The following is a 19,698-nucleotide window of genomic DNA, read 5'->3' as shown; positions in this document are numbered from 1 at the left end:
GATCTCAATTCTGAGTCTGATCTCAGTTAAGAGCTGGACCTCTGTTATGAATTCAATCACTGGTATAAATCTCATGTCAGTTACAGATCAGATCTCTGCTCTGATTTCTGTTGCAAATCTGATCTGTTACAGTTCAAATCTCCGGTATAAATCTGATCTGTTGTGCGTCTGATGTCTGGTACAAGTCAAACCTCTGATACGATTTAAATATCAGTTATGAGTCAAATCTCTAATATGATTCTGAAGTTTCAAGAACGATCTCTACTCTGAATCTGATCTCTGTTGCAGATCTGATCGCTGCTTTGAGTCTGATCTGTTGGGAGTCACATCTCTGATACTAGTCAAGTCTCTTTTAAAAATCATATCTCAGTTACAAACAAATCTCTAGTGCAAATATTGTGTGTGATCTGTTGCAAATTAAATCTCTAGTACAAATCAGATCTGAGTTACAAGTCAGATCTCTGCACTGAATCTGATTTTTGTTGCAGATCTGATCTTATCTTAGTCTGATTTGTTACAAGTCAAATTTCTATGAGGATGATCTCTGGTATGGGTCAAATCTCTTCTACAATCCTGATCTCAGATATAAGTCTTACCACAGTTACGAGTATGAATGAAATCACTGATGCAAATCTCATGTCAGATCTTTGCTCTGAATCTGATTTATGTTGAAAATCTGATCTTTCATTTGAGCGTTATCTGTTACGGGTCAAATTACTGGTATGGTTTGATCTCAGTTGTAAGTCTTGATACTTTAATACAATTTTGATCTCAGAAATCTCAGCATATGCTGATTAGGTATGTTTTGAAGCATGACAGCTGGTTTGAGCTGGTTGAAGCTGGTCTTTATTTGGTCATGTGCTGGTTTAAGTTGGTTATTGAGCATTTTAAACCAGCTGCCATGCTTCAAAACATACCTATCCAGCATGATTTCAGATCTGATCACTTACTTGATTTTGATCTGCTGGGAGTCAAATCTCTGGTTTTTATCTGATCTGTTGCAAGTCTGGTATGATTACTTTTCTTTTACAAATCTAACCTTAGTTCAAAACAAATCTCGGGGAAAAATCTCATGTCAGTTACAAGTCTTGATTTCTGCAGATCTGATCCCTGATATGAATCTGATCTCGGTTAATACTCATGCCTCTACTCTTATATCTTTCGCCAATCTGATTTCGGCTCTGAGTTTAATGGTTATGAATCTGATCTTGTGATTTGCTTATCTCTATTGATACCTTGTAGCGTCAATCAATCACTACCATAATTCACAAATATTCTATATATTCGCTATAACCACTTTACCTGATTTTTAAAACTGAAAGGTTTCTCTCTTGTGCAAAGATTACATTTCATAGCTGTGATATTTGGTAGAGGTTGAGTGATCTTAGGCTAAACACCCAGTTGACAGTAGAATCTTTTCCACTGCTCAGTATTTAAAGGGTTACTAATCTAATAACTATTATAGACGTCTCTTGGCAGTAAGAAGCTCATATTGTAAGCCTACACAAAGCTCTGATCTTCCTCTCTTATCTTCAATGGCAGGCATATTTCATTAATCAGTGCTAGAGTTGAACTCAACTGCAAATCGCTTGTTCAAATTTACTTCTGCTCCAGTTAATCCAGATTAAACATGTTTTGATGTAGTGGTGTGGACCTCAAAGAATGAACGGGTGTTTTTCGTTGCAGAGAATTGACAAAATGTTTCTTCCGGTCTCTACAGGTGTGCTAGTGGGTGCTCCCATTTGAGCAGCAGTCACAATGGTGGCCCTGTCGCTGAAGATTTGTGTGCGACAGTGCAATGTGGTCAAGACCATGCAGTTTGAGCCCTCAACTCCGGTTTACGACGCCTGCAGGATTATTAGAGAGCGAGTTCCAGAGGCCCAAAGTGGACAAGGTAAGATTTGCAGAATATTCCACTAGGCTTCCCACCATTTTCAGCTCTTCCATGAGACTACAACTCCCCCCTTTGTGATGTTATCAAAACATTTCTGTTTGTTTGAGCATCACAATCAGCCAGACATAACACTGGCTTAATCAGTGATGTGTTTGGGGGCGGGACTATCTTTTTGTTCAACCAGTGGTAGATGGGGGAGTGTTCTGGAAAGTTTTCGCAAGTCTTTTAGTGTCGTTAGAAGTTAAAATTGTACACTTGACTCTTTAACTAGCCTTGATTACCAACTGAGAAGACAAGAAAATTTATAGGCACAATAAGTTAATACATTTTGAATAAACATTTTTATTTTATTGGAATAAAATACACTGAATTATTTAAGTTTAAGTTAAAGAGCACCTATCATGGAATTTTGAAACTTACCTTTCATGTAGTGTGTAACATAGATCTAAGTGAACAAAAACATCCTGCAAAGTTTGAAATGTGACAGTGCACCGTATATAAAGTTATTGTCTTTCAAAAGTAAGAGTTGACTCTGAGTCATTTTTATGAATCGTTAGAAGACCAAAGCTTTTCTCTGACTAGATGACGTCAACTTGTCAAGTTATTTCAATACGATACGCCCAAATATTTCGCTACGAGACACTGTGTTATGAAGTGCGACTCAAAAGCAAACTTTTTTCATCTGCCCAAGGATGAGCATTTGAAGACTAAGTGGCTACAATTCATATATACAACTGTACCACAGAAGTATAGTCCGAGCCTTGTGCTTTGTTCACGCCATTTTGAAGACGATTGCTTTACCAACTTAAATGCAATCAAACTTGGATTTGCGAGCCGGCTGATATTGAAGGAAGGTTCAGTTCCAAGTGTATTTTGCATCAGCTTCCTCCTCCGTATCACAACCTGTAAGTGTTATTAATAATTGTTGCTTTTATGTTTTATGTAGCATGCTTAATAATTGTTTGGTTTGTTGTGTAAGCACCGTTTAGCTTCTAGGTCTTCAATGACAATTGCATTGAGATATGTGAATTTGTCGTTTTTTCTGAGTTTTCTTTAAGAATAGAGTCATACCTCGTAGTAACGTAACGTTACTGCATTTTTTTTTTTGGTAAAAACGTTATGTTTATGCATCGAGTTAACGCAAACAAAGACTGATTGTGCTTTTACAATATGAACTCTGGGCTATACTCGCTAAAGTCACGTAAAGGCGGGGTTTTGAAAAGTGAATCACTAAACGAATCATTTGAGAATCGCTGTCAAAACAGGTAAAAATAAATGCATATTATAAGCAAACTAAAGTCTTTTTTGTCATTGCGTGAATGCAAAACTGTTGTTGGGGACTTCTAAGACAATATTTGGAACATTTTAAATGCCATAATAGGTGCTCTTTAATTTTGGATTCATATTTACAATTTCATAATGATCACATCATGTGTGTTCAAATTGCCACATTTTGTCACATTTTCTGAGGAAAACTCTGGAATTACTTGGAATGGATTTAAATATGGTACAATGTGTAAGAGAAAACAAGAATACTACAGTTTTTTGCGGGTGATTGCATTAACAAAATATTCCTTAAACACACTTGGGGCAGGGGGAACTTTTTATGTTCAGTCTTAATTTAGCAAAAATCTGCAGAGCTTGACAGAAGTTTGGATTCGGGTTGTGTTTATACCAGCCTCTTCACATCAGTAGATGTTTCTGTATCCACCATGTCAAAACTTGGGCGGTAAAGTGTTACACTACAGTATGTGCAACCTCAGCTGATGACCAGTTCTGCTTCAGAGGGAGTCTGATGGATAGGTGCACTCTTTCTCTTTCCATCTCCACTCAAGTCATCAAAGGGCCACAGAGTCAAGCATTAATGTTCTGTGCTCACTAGAGCTTGCAAAATGGACTCCTGTGTGCTATCAGCTCAACAGGAGTCATCACTTCGGGATGAGTCTGCAGCTTAGCCACTCTGTGGGCATTCATTATTCGGCAAGCTACAGTTATATCAGTGTTTTGCAATGCGATACACATGATTGCTGCCCTCAATGAATTGGCTTCACCTTATAAATGTCAATTGTTTTTTTAGGATCAAAGACAAACTGGTTTGTGGTTTAATGAAGAGTCTGCTATTTATTTCTACCGTATTTTGTAGACGTAACCGGATCTCTTTGATTTAGCATCTGCTTCCATGTGGCAAATTGTTGTTTAATAATGAAAAACGTATTGCAGCGTCGGATTACGGGCTCTTCCTGTCTGATGATGACCCCAGGAAAGGAATCTGGTTGGAGTCAGGGCGCACCCTTGATTACTACATGCTACGTAATGGGGTAAATCACATTATTCTCTTCAGACTTTCGTGAGTTTATTTTTCCATTGTGATTCTAAGCTTAATTTCAGCATTTGTTCTCATTATGTACAGGACATCCTGGAGTACAAGAAAAAACAAAGACCCCAGAAAATCAAAATGCTGGATGGAACCATCAAAACCATAATGGTGGATGACTCCAAAACAGTAGGGGAGCTGTTAGTCACCATCTGCAGTAGGATAGGTGGGTCCTTCTTTTATTCTGTAAAGTTTGGCATAAATACAGCCCCTCACGGACGACTGACGTGCACAAATAAAAACCAAATACAAAATAAAGCCCAGGCCTGGTCTTCTCTCGTCCTTCACTGTTGTTGTTCCAGTTTTATTTTATATCCTTCCATCTCCTCCGTAGGACTCGAGAACGGTGGGTGGGGCAGGTGTCGCTCATTTCCAATCACTCCACCGGCCTCGCCCCGTTCCCACGGCTCTCAGCCCCGCCCCCCTCATCACAGAGTTTTTCTTCATTTCTTATTTGTTTCACTTAACTTAAATTAACTTAAAACCTATCTAACTTAATTTAATTAACTTAAAGGTCTGTATTTGGTAATGTTGTATTAGGTGTTTATTTGTGTATGTTAATTGTATCTATTTTCACATTTAGATCATTTAAATTGTTTTTTTTTTTCTATTGCAAATCTCAAAATAAATATAAATTTTTCATACTGTATATTATAATGTTGTGGTGCCTGAATTCACTTGTAGTATTTAGAATGATCGATTTTAGTGTTTATTGTTTAAAACTGAGAAACATGGTATACAATTTGAATATTTGCCATTTATTGGTATCTGCCAGGATTTTATATATCGGTACACCACTAGTAACAATTAAACAAAATATCTTTTATATTGTTCTCATTATCTCCAATATTGGATTTATGACTTTTAAGAATCACATAAAAAATTACTTTAGATGCTCCTTTTCAGTTTAAATAGCCAGTATAAGTGACAGTGTGATACTGTCTTAAAGCTTAAAGCATAATAAGCCTTAGCCTCCTCATTTATATTTCATTTAATTAATTCAATTCTTACTATTTTCCTGAATGATTTACAGCCAAGCTATTTTCATAAATTCATGTAAGCTGAATGATATTTATTTAGTTTCATACAAAACCTGTGCTAGAGAGTTTAAAAGACTGACAGATCGAGAGATTGTCTCATGCTGATTGTCTCATGCTCCACAGGAATCACTAATTATGAGGAGTACTCACTGATCCAAGAGCAGGTGGAGGAGAAGCGTGAGGATGGGATGGGAACGCTGAAGAAAGACAGAACCCTCCTGCGAGACGAGAGGAAGATGGAGAAGCTGAAAGCCAAACTTCACACAGATGATGATTGTGAGACTCCTGGCAACTGTGAAAATAAAACATTAGCAAACAAACACCCCGCCAGATTCACCCACACTGAGAGATTATTTTACAGGCTTAAAGAAATTTTACACAGTCCAGATTTTTTAATGGCATAATAGCTGGTCTCATTTTGATTTGAACTGTGTTGTTAATATACGATTTAAAAAAAATGTTTTATTGCTAATGCTAACATGGTCAAATGTTGCATTCCCAGTGAACTGGCTGGACCACAGTCGAACATTTCGGGAGCAGGGCGTAGAGGAGAGCGAGATATTACTTCTACGAAGGAAGTTCTTCTATTCTGACCAGAATGTAGACTCTCGTGATCCTGTCCAGCTCAACCTTCTCTACGTACAGGTAAAAGCTCAGTTTTGATCCCTTTTTGTGCCCTTTTTCTATTTTAGACCACATACTGACTAGATGTGTCAAGTTTTTGCCAAAAAGCTAAATATGCCACAAAACATTAAGATCACAGCCAATCAGATCATATAAAATATACAGTTATCTGGAGCAGGATTTTTAACCAAAGATATTTCACTGTGGGCGGAGCTAGTCAAAATTACGTTTACATTTGAGTAGGGCTGGGACAACGCGTTGAGGTCATGGATGACGTCGACGCAAAAAATACGTAGACGCAAAATATGCGCATCGATTCGTCGACCTGTTTTTATTTCTCTAAAAAACGTTTGCAAAATGTTTACCTTATGTGCGCTGAATATATGCAATGGTCAGATCAACATTCTGACCAACATTATATAACCAATCCAGGGGTTTTTCTGCATTGATCTTTTTTTTTTTGGCGACTGTCAAAGCCTTATTTGATCAATGAGTGACAGTGACAGGGCGCGTACGAGAGAGAGCCCCGGCTGCGCTCGCGCACTCACAGTCTTCAAACTACACGAGCGCTGTCTTGCTCACTCTCTCTCTCTCTCCCTCGTGCATATTAACCAAAATCATTAGACACGATAGAAAAAGGGCGGAACACCAAAGTTTCACGTGGAGAATTCTGAGATTTTTTTTTCTCCATGACAGGCTGCTGTTAATTTTTTTTGGAAAAGCACTCTCTGTATTAGCTTAAAGCCCTCAAGTTTACATTGGTTACTGTATTCTTTCAATTGCTCTAAACAAGTATTTTGGGTGACCTTTTTATTGAACGCTAGACATCAAGTTGTTGTTATTTTCATCTGAAAGAAGAACTTTTTTTCAGTAAGCTAGGCCCTATGTGTTCAGTAAGCTTGTTTCAGTAAGCTGTGTTTTCAAGGCTTCAAGGTTTTATTGAATGCTATCTCTATACAAGTGCAAAGTAATGCGCTCTTAGTCAGTCTTTTATTTTGTAATTTTAAGAGCAATAAACATATATTGCAATGTTAAGGAATTCATGTTTTTTTCATTCAGATATGTAAATCAACATGTATAAATTGTTAGTAGTCAATTAATGGGGAGATAATCGAAATCGAATCGGTCTGAAAAAATTAATCGTTAGATTAATCGATGCATCAAAAAAATAATCGCTAGAATAATCGTTTAAAAAATAATCGTTTATCCCAGTCCTACATTTGAGATTTTATCCAAAGCAACTTACAATTGGGGGATACTTAAAGCAATTCTTCTTAAAGAAGCAAAAACAGACACAGGAAGTGATTTAATTGTAATTCCAAGTTTTAGGCATTGTTCAAATAAGTACAAGCTAGAAGAAGGAATATATAGACAATTATTATTATTTATTTTATTTTTTTTAATGATGAAATCAAGTAGCTTAGAAAGAGATGTGTTTTCAGCTGTCGCTTGAAAATTGTCAGGGGTTCAGGATTCCAGATAGGGGTGGGTAGATCATTCCACCGTCCAGGAATTGTGAACGAGAATGTTCTGGAAAGTAATTTTCAGCCTCTCTGTGATGGTACCATGAGGTGTCACTCACTAGCGGATCTCAGACTTCTGGAGGAGATGTAGATTTGAAGTATTCATAGGAAGTAGGAGCTTGCTGAGCCTGTTGCTGTTCTTTATGCAAGCATCAATGTCTTGAACTTGATCAATGTGCTTTTGGATACCTCCCCTCTCCAAGCCATCCTGAAAGACCTACCAGTGACATAGGATTCAAATCAGTGAAGTGAAATCCCTGTGATGTCCAATGATGAGAGGGCAGTCAACATGTCTTTCAGGGAATGGGTTTCATTTGCCGAGATTTAGAGTGACAGCTTCTTGACCTGAAGTATTTTGCCCTGATGCCCTGTGTAATTGTTGATAATTATGCTTGATCTTAACAATAATAATCAATATCATTGACTTGTTTTCATTCTCTTTTACCTCCATTCTATCTGTCCTCTATCTGTCTTTTTGGCTGGTTTAACTGTATTGCACCAGCCAAAACCTCTTCATCACCACCTGCTCTAACAATTAATTCATTTCTCAGAGCCACTGTCTCACAGAAATTTAGGAGTTCGATGGTTTTATGAAAGCAGTGAAATAGTGACACAGCTCTTATGAATGAATTATTGGTTAGCCCAGAAGGCAATGTGCATATCTTCACAGTTGCTGATTTGTTGATTGTCTTTTCCACCACCGTAGGCAGTATGGATTACTTTTCCCTCACATCTCTTCTTAATTAGGCAATATTTTCAGAGTTTTCCAATTTCAGATCGCAATAAACGTGAAGTGCCAGAAAGCACAGAGAATCAAAATCATAAGTATCTTTGTGGGAATTTAGACCAATGGGATGCTGTTGGGGGTGGAGCTATACAGCATAGCACAACATATTTTGATGATTAGTTTAGCACAATAAAAATAATTTTTGTTTTTGTAATCTCCTGTGGTTATGCTAGTATATCTTAACACTTGTAAAAAAAAAATATATATAACAATAAGTGAATAAGCACAACTGATAAAACCTTCTCTTTTTTTCAAAAGATTTAGCTTTTTTTATATATCTTTTGATATTTTATTGCATCATGCAGAGTTTACACATTTTTATACCTTGTTCAGGTGCTTTTTTTGGTAATGTATATATTTTATTTATTATAATGGATGTGAAAAAAAAACTCACAACAAATTTGATGTTTGTTGTATATCTGTTTGGGAATTTGTACCGATGAGGTTTAGTTGTTTTGGGGGCAGAGCAATAAAAATTTTAGGGCTGGGAAGAATAGCGTGTTAATTTTGATGTTTAGGCTAGTGCAATAAAAATGATCACAATTAAAGAAGCATTTTTTGTAGCACTTCCTGAAGCTATGCTAATGTTTTTCATGACTTCTTGTAGCTAGCATTAAAACATGTTAGGGTTGGGGGGTTACAACTTTTAAAGACACTATTGAAATTATTGTTTGAAATTTTATTACATTATACTTTTACACCTTCTCCAAATTAGGAATTTTTTTGCATAATTTTTTTTTCTTCAGGTTACGAAAGTGAAAAAATAACAGATCATATTTTTATGAACCAATGAGGTTTCATTGTAGGTGGAGCTAACCAGCATGATGCAACGAAAATAATAAAGCTGATTAATTTTGTTGGATGGTAAGTTTAATGTGATCTGAAAACATTTATTGCAAAACACAACCGATAAAACTTTTTTTTTTTAATAAGGAAACCAGAAAATGAATCGTAATATTTTTTTCCGTCATGCTAAGTTTGCACATGATCTTACATTTGATGTTGGCACACATTCACACAAGCATATTTCGTTCTCTCTCTGGTTTGAGTCAAAAGGATTTGTGTCACAAAGTGGCCAGTGGGTCTTCATGCATTATGTTTATGTATGTAAATGTGTGCGTGAGTAGAGCAGTGTGAATGTGTGTGTCTGCTCAAGGAGCTCTGCGCTAGTTCATAGTTTCCCTGGAGGCCGTGAGCTGTTGTAGCAGACGGACCGCAGTACTCTGACCGGCCTCTGGAGCACACGGCTCGCTGCAGATGCATTAGTGTGTCTGCCTGAGGATTTCAGAGCAACTTCCTACTGACAAACACACACATACTCTGTCACCTGCACTTAATAACTTATATAAGATGATGGATAAGCTCTTTTTTTGCAAATATAAGGTCAGTATTTCTGGGTTTGAAAGGAAAGCATGGCTGTATCCTTGTTATTAAATGTATGTTTTTAAGCACATACTGTGCTTAAACAATACACACACAAAAACTGTGGCAATATCATGGTGCATGCTGTGGTACTTATGTAACCAAAAATCATAGTTTACCATGGTAACCTACATACTACATTGTATTACCATGCATGATGTTTTTAACCTTGGTACTTTCCAGAAAATATGGTAATACCATGTTCAAAAACATTATGGTACCACATTAATTTACCGTGTAGTATAGAATGCACATGATACAACATGGAATTTTAAAAGAAAACCATGGAATTAGCATGGTACATTTAAAAAAATCTAAATGGTATTACCATGGTACTTTGTTAAAGGTCCCGTTTTACGCACTTTTTTGAAGCTTTGATTGTGTTTACAATGTGCAATATAACATGTGTTCATGTTTTGCGTGTAAAAAACACAGTATTTTTCACACAGTTCACCTATCTGTATACTGCTGTTTTCACTGTCACAAAAAACGAGATAGGTATAAACGGAGGTCGGAGCCAGCTCCAAATGGGCGGGTAAGCTCCAAATGGGTGGGACTTCAGCTCCAAGTGGGCTGTACAAACCTCCAGAGCCTTTTGATTGGTTTATTTAATGTCATGGGGTTAATGCACGCTGCGAATCCCCCATCCCCCCCCCCCCCCACCAAAAAAAAAAAAAACAAAAAAAAAGAAGACGTCAACTTCCCAAGGCTTTTCAGCGTCAAGAAAGAGGAGTCTGAAGGGGTAAGTTTAGACTTGTACAACATATTACAAGTTGCGAAAAAGTGCAGTTGATGTTTTAGTCTTGACGTAGTTAAATCATGATTACAAGATCATTGCATTCAAGTTTGAAAATGGGAGGACGTTCATGTGCAATTTTTACCTTCAAAACTCATATTTACGATTATTCCAAGAGCACGTTAAGACAGCATTAGCAGCACAGATAAATTACATCTTTATTGTGTCTGTTACCCTTTTGTGCTAAATATTTCTGCAATACATATTTTGGATTTACGCTGCAGATTATGGACACTGAAGACTATAAGCAGGTATTGTTAACGTTATGTAAAATATGCAGGCCTATGTATTAACTGCACTGATATTTAAGCGATCAATAACTATTAATAGATTTAGTACAGTGTTCTATCAAAGTTAAAACTCCTAACTGATAATGCTTGACTTTAACAAAGCTGGTCATTGTTTCAAAACAATTTTAAAATGTTATCTATTTTTACGTGTAACGTTAATCCATATAATGTAATGCAATTGAAATATTTGGTTTAATTACCAAATTCATTTTTCAATTTAATAATCATAACAGAGTGGATATATGAGAATAACTGCAGTGTCCACTACCATGCATTACATATCAACAGGTGTAGAATTAATTTTGTCATTGTAGGAAACACAAACAAACAAAAACATTATGTGTAAACTTTGTGTTACAGAAAGTTCAAATCTGGGTGGCCAGAAGTTACATTTCAGTGATCTGGTTACCGCCTCTCTCTGCAAACCCAAAGGATCACTTTCCTGTAAACTTGTTTTTGTTCTTTCTATGCATTTTTGACTAATATGTGTGTGTATGTGGGTCTTTGTGTGGATAAATTATGTTCATACTTTAAAGGTGGACATTTGCAACAGTGCTTGATGTAAATCTAGGGCTGTTAAGATCCTTAAAGACCCCACCAACCCATCTGCTACAGTCAGGCAGACCCTTCTGCAGTCTGATGGCAAAAACAGAGAGGCTCAGGAGGAGTTTCTTCCCTCATGTTATCAGACTACTAAACATGGACATTAAACACACTGAACTTTATAGACTGGTTGTTTAGGGCTACCCAATAACTCTCTGCACACTGCGCTTTTTTGACACAACCTAACTATGCAACTCCTCCTCACTGTGAAAGTGAAGTGAAAGTGAAGTGACATTCAGCCAAGTATGGTGACCCATACTCAGAATTTGTGCTCTGCATTTAACCCATCCGAAATGCACACACACAGAGCAGTGAACACACACACACTGTGAGCACACACCCAGAGCAGTGGGCAGCCATTTATGCTGCGGCGCCCGGGGAGCAGTTAGGGGTTCGATGCCTTGCTCAAGGGCACCTAAGTCGTGGTATTGAAGGTGCACATTGTTTACATCTCTGCACATCATCTGTTTAGCAGTTTCTGTGTACCATCTCTACAAATCATCTGTGTAGAAGTTTAATACAGTATATTGTGTATATTTCATTATTTGTATTTAATTTAAAAACTTTGTATTTTTTCCCTATTGTTTCATTATTTGTATTTAATTTTCTCTTATTTATTTTTTTGCACAGTCTAAAAAGAGTATGCCAGACCTACATTTCACTGCTTTTTGCATGTCATATAACAAATAAAACTTGAATTTTTAATGGTTTGGAGCGTTACCTGTGATTGATTTGGTGATTAAAAGGATATTGGGAAATGAGTGTCTTAAATTGGACTTTGGTACCAATAATATTTTCCAAGTCTTGGAATGTTTTTTTATTATTATTATTATTATTATTATTATTATTATTATTAACTCTTGTATTACTATTTAGATTTTTTTTCTTTTTTTAAATTAAATGTTTATTTGTAAAATGTACTTGCTCGTGTGGCCTTTTGTAATGTTGTTTCACCTAGAGCCAAGGGGATTGTAACAATCTAAACAATATAATTCTCCCTCAGATTTCAAACTTGCATTAAAGAAAAACATTCACATGCAGTAAACATTTTATTGCTCTAAATTACTAATTCATTTTCTTGATACTGATATAATTATACAATTAATATCATTTAATATACTTGAATGTTTGCAGTTGTCACAAAATTATATAACCTCTTGTTATTAAAATTTAAACTACAATGAAAAACAATAAATCAGTTTTTCATTAGTATCGCTAATTATGCCATCCTCATTCGCGCGCACCCCGGCAATGACGCAATGTGAAATTTCCGCTTAAACCCCGCCCATTTGTAAAGTCCCGCCCACTAGCGGCAAAAGTTCCTCCCACTTGGAGCTCTCCGTGAAGTCCAGCCCACTTGCGGCAAAAGCTCCTCCCACTTGGAGGTCTCCGGGCTGCAGCGATACCTAAGCTGTGTCCAAATTCAGGGTCTGCATCCTCCTTAGGATCCTTCCTACCCGGTTGAAGGAGGATGGGTCCTCCGACGACCGCAAAAACCGGAAGTCGGTGTTTGTGAATTTGGACAGCCTACCCTTCTTTCAGTTCCCTCCCTTAACCGTTGCTCATATCCTGTCGCCTAGCAACCGTGACAGCGCCAAGCAAGAAGCGGGTGAAGAGCTCATCGTTCTCTCCCCGGAGCTTTATAAACACTTCTGTCTGCTCTTTCGTCCTTAGAAGCGTTAAAACAGCTTCAATCACTAACAAATAAGCTGTGTGTAAGAGGATATTCACACAGGCAGTAAGGAAGAAGCTAGTTTACGAAAGTAAACGTTTTTGTTTTTTTTTACATATACACGTACACATGTAAAAAAAAAAATGCTTAATGCTAAAACAAAATGCCTAACTAGAAAACCACTCAAAATATATCTTTTTGAAAAGCCAGTTTTTAAAAAACATCGAAAATAATACTCCTCCCCCACTCCGCTACCGCTCGCTTCGTCCTGCCGAAAAGAATTATGGGATAGGTAGGACACGAAAGGATCCACCACACCCATCCTTCGAATTCGGGGAAAAGGAGGACGCATTTGTGGGCCGCATTTGAAGGATCCTACGAATTTGGACAGCCTTCGTCGCGGCGCTGTGACGTAACATCCTTCAAATGCGTCCTCCGAAGGATGTAGACCCTGAATTTGGACACAGCTTGCAAAAAACGGGCTGATGACTTCCTTGGTCTATGAAGCCTCTCCTTCAGAAATACGTAACGAGTTCTGATTGGGCCAGCGGTTCCTGTGTAGTGATTCGACACCAGCTTAGAGCAGGCTGACCTCCTGGAAACGTGATTGGGCTAGAACGCACGTGCTGGAAATGTATTTATAGTCACAGGAGCGTTTTTACTGACGAGATGCGCATGAAAACCGCATTTGTTTTTTTTGCACAGCCCTAACATCTAGTTAACAAAGCTAAACAGCGTTGCCCTTTGTGTAATAAGTTACAGAAACTGTTAAACACACCAACTTAAATAATAAAATACACTTACCAGTTGTGGTCCATAAACAACGAGGGAACTGCTCCATCTTTCAAGAATAATCTTTGTGCAAATCCGGCATTAAACTGATTGAGATTGAGAAAGTTGTCCTCAGCAAGCTGTCCTCAGCAAAAAATGAGCTGCACATAGTTTTACATGTGCATTATAATTTTCGGGAACTGAGTTAAACATAACTTGTAGCCATTGATCTCCAAGTACAGCGTTCCTGGGAAGCCCAAACAAAGGTGATTGGACTCAGATAAAAAAACAGCGTTTCAACAACATGGCGACAAAAACAAACAGCTCTTCCTTCTTCTCCGTCGGAGCGCAACAAGGCCACGCCCCCTGTTTGTGAATTCATGTGGGCAGAGGTTAGTCAAAAAAACTGTTTTAGTGACCTTATTACTGCAGGAACCAGAGGGCTGTAGTCCAAACGGGTCGTTTTTTGTAGGCGAATTCTGTTAAATCAAATATCTCACTTGGCATTGAACTTTGAGATTTAGAATTTTACAGATATTATTTATACTCTAACAACAACATTACACACTAACTAAAGTTTAAAACATGGGATCACGAAGAACGGGACCTTTAAAGAAACCTAGAATCATAATGATATTTGTCTTCTTAACATAATAATCATGGTGCCCTGTTATATATAATAAAGTACTATGATTAGTGCATTTGTATAGTATTCCTGCTGAGGAAAATGAGCAGCTAAAACATAGCATTAAAATAAAATCTGGTCAGGTCTATAGACACCATATTACTATGATTAATTTATTCATTTAACATGTACTTAAATTACTTACTGCACAATTACCTTATACTGTTACCTAGGACCGAAAACATGGAATTCAAATTTCTACTTCAGATTTCCTTCAAAAACATACCATGGTATTTTATCATATTTTTGCACCATGGTTCTGCTATGGTGCCATGTCAAGACACATGGTATCTCGTATGAAAATGAACCATGAACCATAACCACAAAATAACTGTAGATTTGCTACACTAACCATAGTTTAACCATGGGATTTGTGGTTAAACTGTAATGGTAATCAATATGCCAAAAAAACATGGTTACTGCACTTTTACTGTAATAAAACCATGGTTAACTTTCATAAAGGTAGTGCTTTTATGAATGGGTTTCTTAGTATTAAATAAAAAATCTCTACTACTACTGCTATTACCATGATATTTCCATGATGTTTTTAATACCAAATTTGTGTAAAGTCATGCCCAAAAATATGGACACAGTCGGTAAATATGATCAAAGAAGGCTGTGAAAATTAATCTGCATTGTTGATCCTTTTGATCTTTTTTTTTTAATTCATAAAAATCTAACCTTTCATTGGATAATAAGAATTTAAAATGGGGGGAAATGTCATTATGAAATTAATGTTTTTCTCTAATACACATTGTTCATGTTATTTACATTACTCTACAGTTGTTGTTTTTAAGAATACCAGGGACTTTTTTTGTAATCGATAGATTTACTGAGGGGTTTTGTATGTCCATGCTGGAAAAAAGGTGCATGCGAGTCACTACACACACACACACTCATGCATACTGTAACACTTCTCCTCCCTTTCCTCAGTCTCCCTCCGTCTCACTCTTCCTCTGTAGTAAACACACACGCCCGCATGAAATTCTCTGACATGGTGCCACACACACCCACATACTTTGAGAAACACACACACACACTGACACTGCTGCACATGCATGCGCTCAGGAGTGTTTGGCAGGCTGAAGGGGATTTCTCTGCTCCGCACGAGGGGCGTGACCGCATCACATCTTAGTTTGTCATGATGTGTTCCCATAAACCCTCACTGACTGTATCTGCTACTGTTACCATGTTTATGTCATCTGGGAGCGATGCGAGATGATTGGTGGATGTCCTGAGGGTGGGGCCCCTCACACACGGACTTGTTTATGATGATGTAAAACTTCCATGACCTCAGTCCCCACTCACAACATCAGCCAAGTATACACTCTCACAGGCATGTGTGTGTGTATGTTTCTGCCTCTACTCTTCTAATGACTTCATCCAGATTGTTTGAAACTCACAAATAGATGCCGCTTGTTTTGTAGATGCTCACTTGGTGGTTGCGCGGATGGCACTAAAATGTTTCCGTAAGATGCACCCTGTCGGGTTTTTAAACTGAACTACACTCAGGTGTACATCAGGAGATGCTTGAACAGATGGGCCGTCAGCTTTCATAGCGGCTATGATATTAGACTGGACTCAGTGTCACCACACAGTGTTATTGAAACATCTTAAAGGGATAGTTCAGCTAAAATGATAATCTGTCAGTATTTACTCACCCTCATGTTGTTCCAGTCCCATATGCTGTTATTTTACTTTGTGGAGCTCATAAGAATATTTTTTAAAGAACCTTCATGAAGAGCTTTTCCATATAATAGAGATTCCTGAATTGTTTTGGCAGACGAACCTCTTTGGTGATGATTTCTTAAAAGTACCACCTGTGATTTTTGAGTAAATACTTCAATATTTAATGACACATTCACATGTTTAATGGTTTTTTTTAATGTTTTTTTTTTTCAACCAAAATCAAATGTTTAATTCTATTTTATTAAGTGTTTTATTTAAATTTTTTTCAGTAGTTTATTTATTGTAATTTTAAGTATTTTGATTTAATCTTTAGCTTTTCATCAACCCCCTGCATTTCCTTCACAAACCATAATTTTGAAACACTTTGTTTTGTTTGTTTTTTGGTTTAGTTTCGTTTTGCCTTGGAATTTTTTATTCTATTTTATTTTTCATTTATTTAAATTGTTTTGCATTTGGATTGGTTTAGTAGATTTTAGTTTGGCCTGTTTTTATTTTATTTGTATTTTTATATTTTTTTTTGGGGGGGGGGTATTTGTTTGTTTGTTTTCTGTGTTTTTCTTTGTTGTTGTTGGTTGAGCTTTGTTTTGCTTTGTTTTTATTTATTTTTTTGTTTTTGGTTTGGTAGAGTTAAGTTTGGCCTCCATTTTGTTTTGGAGTTCTTTTGTTTAGATTTTTTGGGTTTTCTGTTGATTGGGTTGGCTTGGTTTATTTTGGTTTTGTTTCGATAGGATTGGTTTTGAACTTGACAGATATTGTTATTAGTTGTTATATAGTATTCTTGTATAAACTTGTTTGGAAAAGTTTATTTTAAATTTCAAACTGCCGAGAAAAAAAAAAACAAGCATACAGATTTGTAATGACATGAGAGTGAGTAAATTCGGAATGACCGAATTTGTATTTATAGGTAAAGTACTCCTTTTATTTTTATTTTTTCATTTTCATTCAGTTTCTGCTGAAATAGAGAAACTAATGTTGCCCCTATGATTGTGTCAGTACAATCCCAGTAAGCCGTTAAAGAGTGCCTGTAGGAATCACGTGTTAAGAATTGTGTGCTACTGCTTAAAAAAAAAATGTCAAGACTAGAAGCCTTCCTCAACTCACAAAATAATTGTTTTCTTGCAGCTTTATGTTGCTAAATTTTCTTATTAGCGATGCACGATATCATCTCCGCATAGAGATTATTGTGTTAAAATACTGATCTGAATATTCTTTAAAGATGTTGATGGTCCTTCAGATATTTTTGTCTGCTTTTCTGCTTAGTGAATGCACCGCATACTTTCTGTAACATTTTTTTTTAGCACCCACATTACATTCTGTAACATCTGCTCTTGTTTCCTGTCTCTGTTTCAGGCCAGGGATGACATTCTGAACGGATCCCACCCCGTGTCCTTTGATAAGGCCTGCGAGTTTGCTGGAATTCAGGCACAGATCCAATTCGGTCCCCACGTGGAGCACAAACACAAGCCGGGATTTTTAGAGTAAGACCACATGCCTTGTAGCTGCGGTATCATATGCAGCCCATTCAACACTGTCACACGCAAACAGGCTCTTTCAGTTGTTATCTGATTACATCTTAGACCAGACAATTATTTGCAAGAATTCTGTGCTGTCTGGAAACCTTAAGAATCGGTGTGGGGGCGTACGTTATGAAGATGTAATTCCCGCCAGGATGACCTCATGTGTTTTGTTCTGCTCTGATGGAAAAATGTTTGTGTAGTATAAGAGTAAATATGTGAAATGTATTTGCAGCCTGAAGGAGTTCCTACCAAAAGAATACATCAAACAGAGGGGGGCGGAGAAGAGAATTTTTCAGGTATGTGACCCTCTGATGGCTTTACACAATCCATTATTCTAAGAAAACATACTATTAGGCACTGTCCATGACTAACATGCAAAAAACAGCCTGAAACCATTAAAAATGAAGGGGTTTTGAATATTTCAGGATTGCAGGAGGTCAAGCTGAATATTACATGAGCGGTTTTATCTTCTGTTCATTCTATGAGGTTTTGAATTTTTGCAACCTTGTTATCAATTTTTGGAACTTGTCTAAGTACAGCCTAAATTCTATTGAATACCATGATTTGTGTATTTCCCCTTAATTTCAAACTTTTATTTATATACTATATATTATTATAGTATATAAATAAATATATATTATATACTATTATATAAATCTGAGTAACAGGGTTGAAAATTAAGCTGAAATTACAACCTAGCTTGTCTGAAATCAAAGCTTTGTTTTTTAATTATTGATACATTTCTTATCAATTAAAAACAATGTTTTTGATTTCTTTCAGTTTTTGTTTTCTCAAACTAACTTTGGTAACAGGGTTGAATGGTTGAGCTGAAAACCGCAATAAACAACAGTGGTTGTTTAAAAGATTTAATTAAAGTTTGTTTTATTAAAATTGTTTTATTACAGTGTACAAAATATCAATTCAATAGATAATTTCAATTATGTAGATAAATGAATGATTTTAATTATCATTTGCAAAAAAAAAAGAAATTTACATACATAGTTTTTTTTTTTTTTTACTGTGAATTCAGCTCAACTATTCAGACCTATTTCCAAAGTTATTGTAAGAAAACCAAAAAGGAAAGAAATCAAACAAATATTTTTCTAAGTAATAGGAAGTTTAGTAATAATGACAAACAAAACTTAGATTCCAGACAAACTAGCTCATGATTTAAGCTTGTTTTTTATTTTAACTCTGTTATTCAGATATATGTATGTGTCCCGGCAATTGTTCTCGGGTCGCTAGATTTTGGCTCTTTCACACTGCCAGTGATTACCCAAAATATGTGTGTGCTTTCACACACAACACTTATAGGTCCCGCAAAGTCACGTGACATTAGGAAGTTACGTTTAATCAAGTCGAAAACGCTAGATACGTTAACTTTCATTGAAGCTGGAGAGCGATCTCAGCTTCAGCGCGGAAAGTGAGGAACTAACTGATCTCTGCTTCATTACAGTTTGCACTTTTTTTTTTCCGCGAACACTGATCTGCCTTCAAAACACCTGGTAAAAAAGTTGCACAATAATGTGCGTCATCACTAAGACACACCCTTTACGGCATTAGTTCTGGTTTTGGTTCACATATATTCACATATATATGTGTATATTTATATATGTGTGTGTGTGTGTGTGTGTGTGTGTGTGTGTGTGTGTGTGTGTGTGTGTTTAGTGTTTCTGAGTATTTCTTGTCATAACGTGTTTTTTGCATATATTGAGCTCTCCAGTGTGAATGAAAACCTTATTTAAAAGCCAACATACTGAGTTAGCTCATACTCAAAAGGTTGTTGGTTCTAATCCCACAATGACTGAGAATATCCTCATATCTTGATCTCCTCATCAGGATCACAAAAGCTGCGGTGAGATCACAGAGATTGAGGCAAAAGTAAAGTATGTGAAGCTTGCCAGGTCCCTACGCACATACGGAGTGTCCTTTTTCCTGGTAAAGGTGAGTATTTTCCAGTTCAAACTTTAGATTCTGATTCTGTTCTAAGTTTTAAAATGCAGATAAATGG

General features: G+C 36.6%; 1 protein-coding gene across 3 annotated transcripts in view; it reads left to right on the top strand.

Moving 5' to 3' along the window:
- The window catches only part of tln2b (talin 2b), a 161,475-nt gene that overhangs the window by 70,433 nt on the left and 71,344 nt on the right, over positions 1-19,698 (top strand). For 2 of the 3 annotated variants that reach the window (XM_026202816.1, XM_026202817.1), the window contains exons 2-9: positions 1,721-1,894; positions 4,115-4,212; positions 4,305-4,434; positions 5,432-5,584; positions 5,811-5,953; positions 17,521-17,648; positions 17,920-17,983; positions 19,527-19,631. In XM_026202816.1, coding sequence (XP_026058601.1) covers positions 1,759-1,894; positions 4,115-4,212; positions 4,305-4,434; positions 5,432-5,584; positions 5,811-5,953; positions 17,521-17,648; positions 17,920-17,983; positions 19,527-19,631 — 957 coding nt within the window. In that variant the 5' untranslated portion in view covers positions 1,721-1,758. Of the gene's footprint in view, positions 1-1,720; positions 1,895-4,114; positions 4,213-4,304; positions 4,435-5,431; positions 5,585-5,810; positions 5,954-17,520; positions 17,649-17,919; positions 17,984-19,526; positions 19,632-19,698 lie in introns of those variants that run through there. The other variant, XM_026202818.1, reaches the window with a different exon arrangement.

The sequence above is a fragment of the Carassius auratus genome, chromosome 25, assembly GCF_003368295.1.
Source record: "Carassius auratus strain Wakin chromosome 25, ASM336829v1, whole genome shotgun sequence".
NCBI lineage: Eukaryota > Metazoa > Chordata > Actinopteri > Cypriniformes > Cyprinidae > Carassius > Carassius auratus.
The sequence above is the reverse complement of the archived record's forward strand: the minus strand, read 5'-3'. Positions and strand labels throughout refer to the sequence as shown.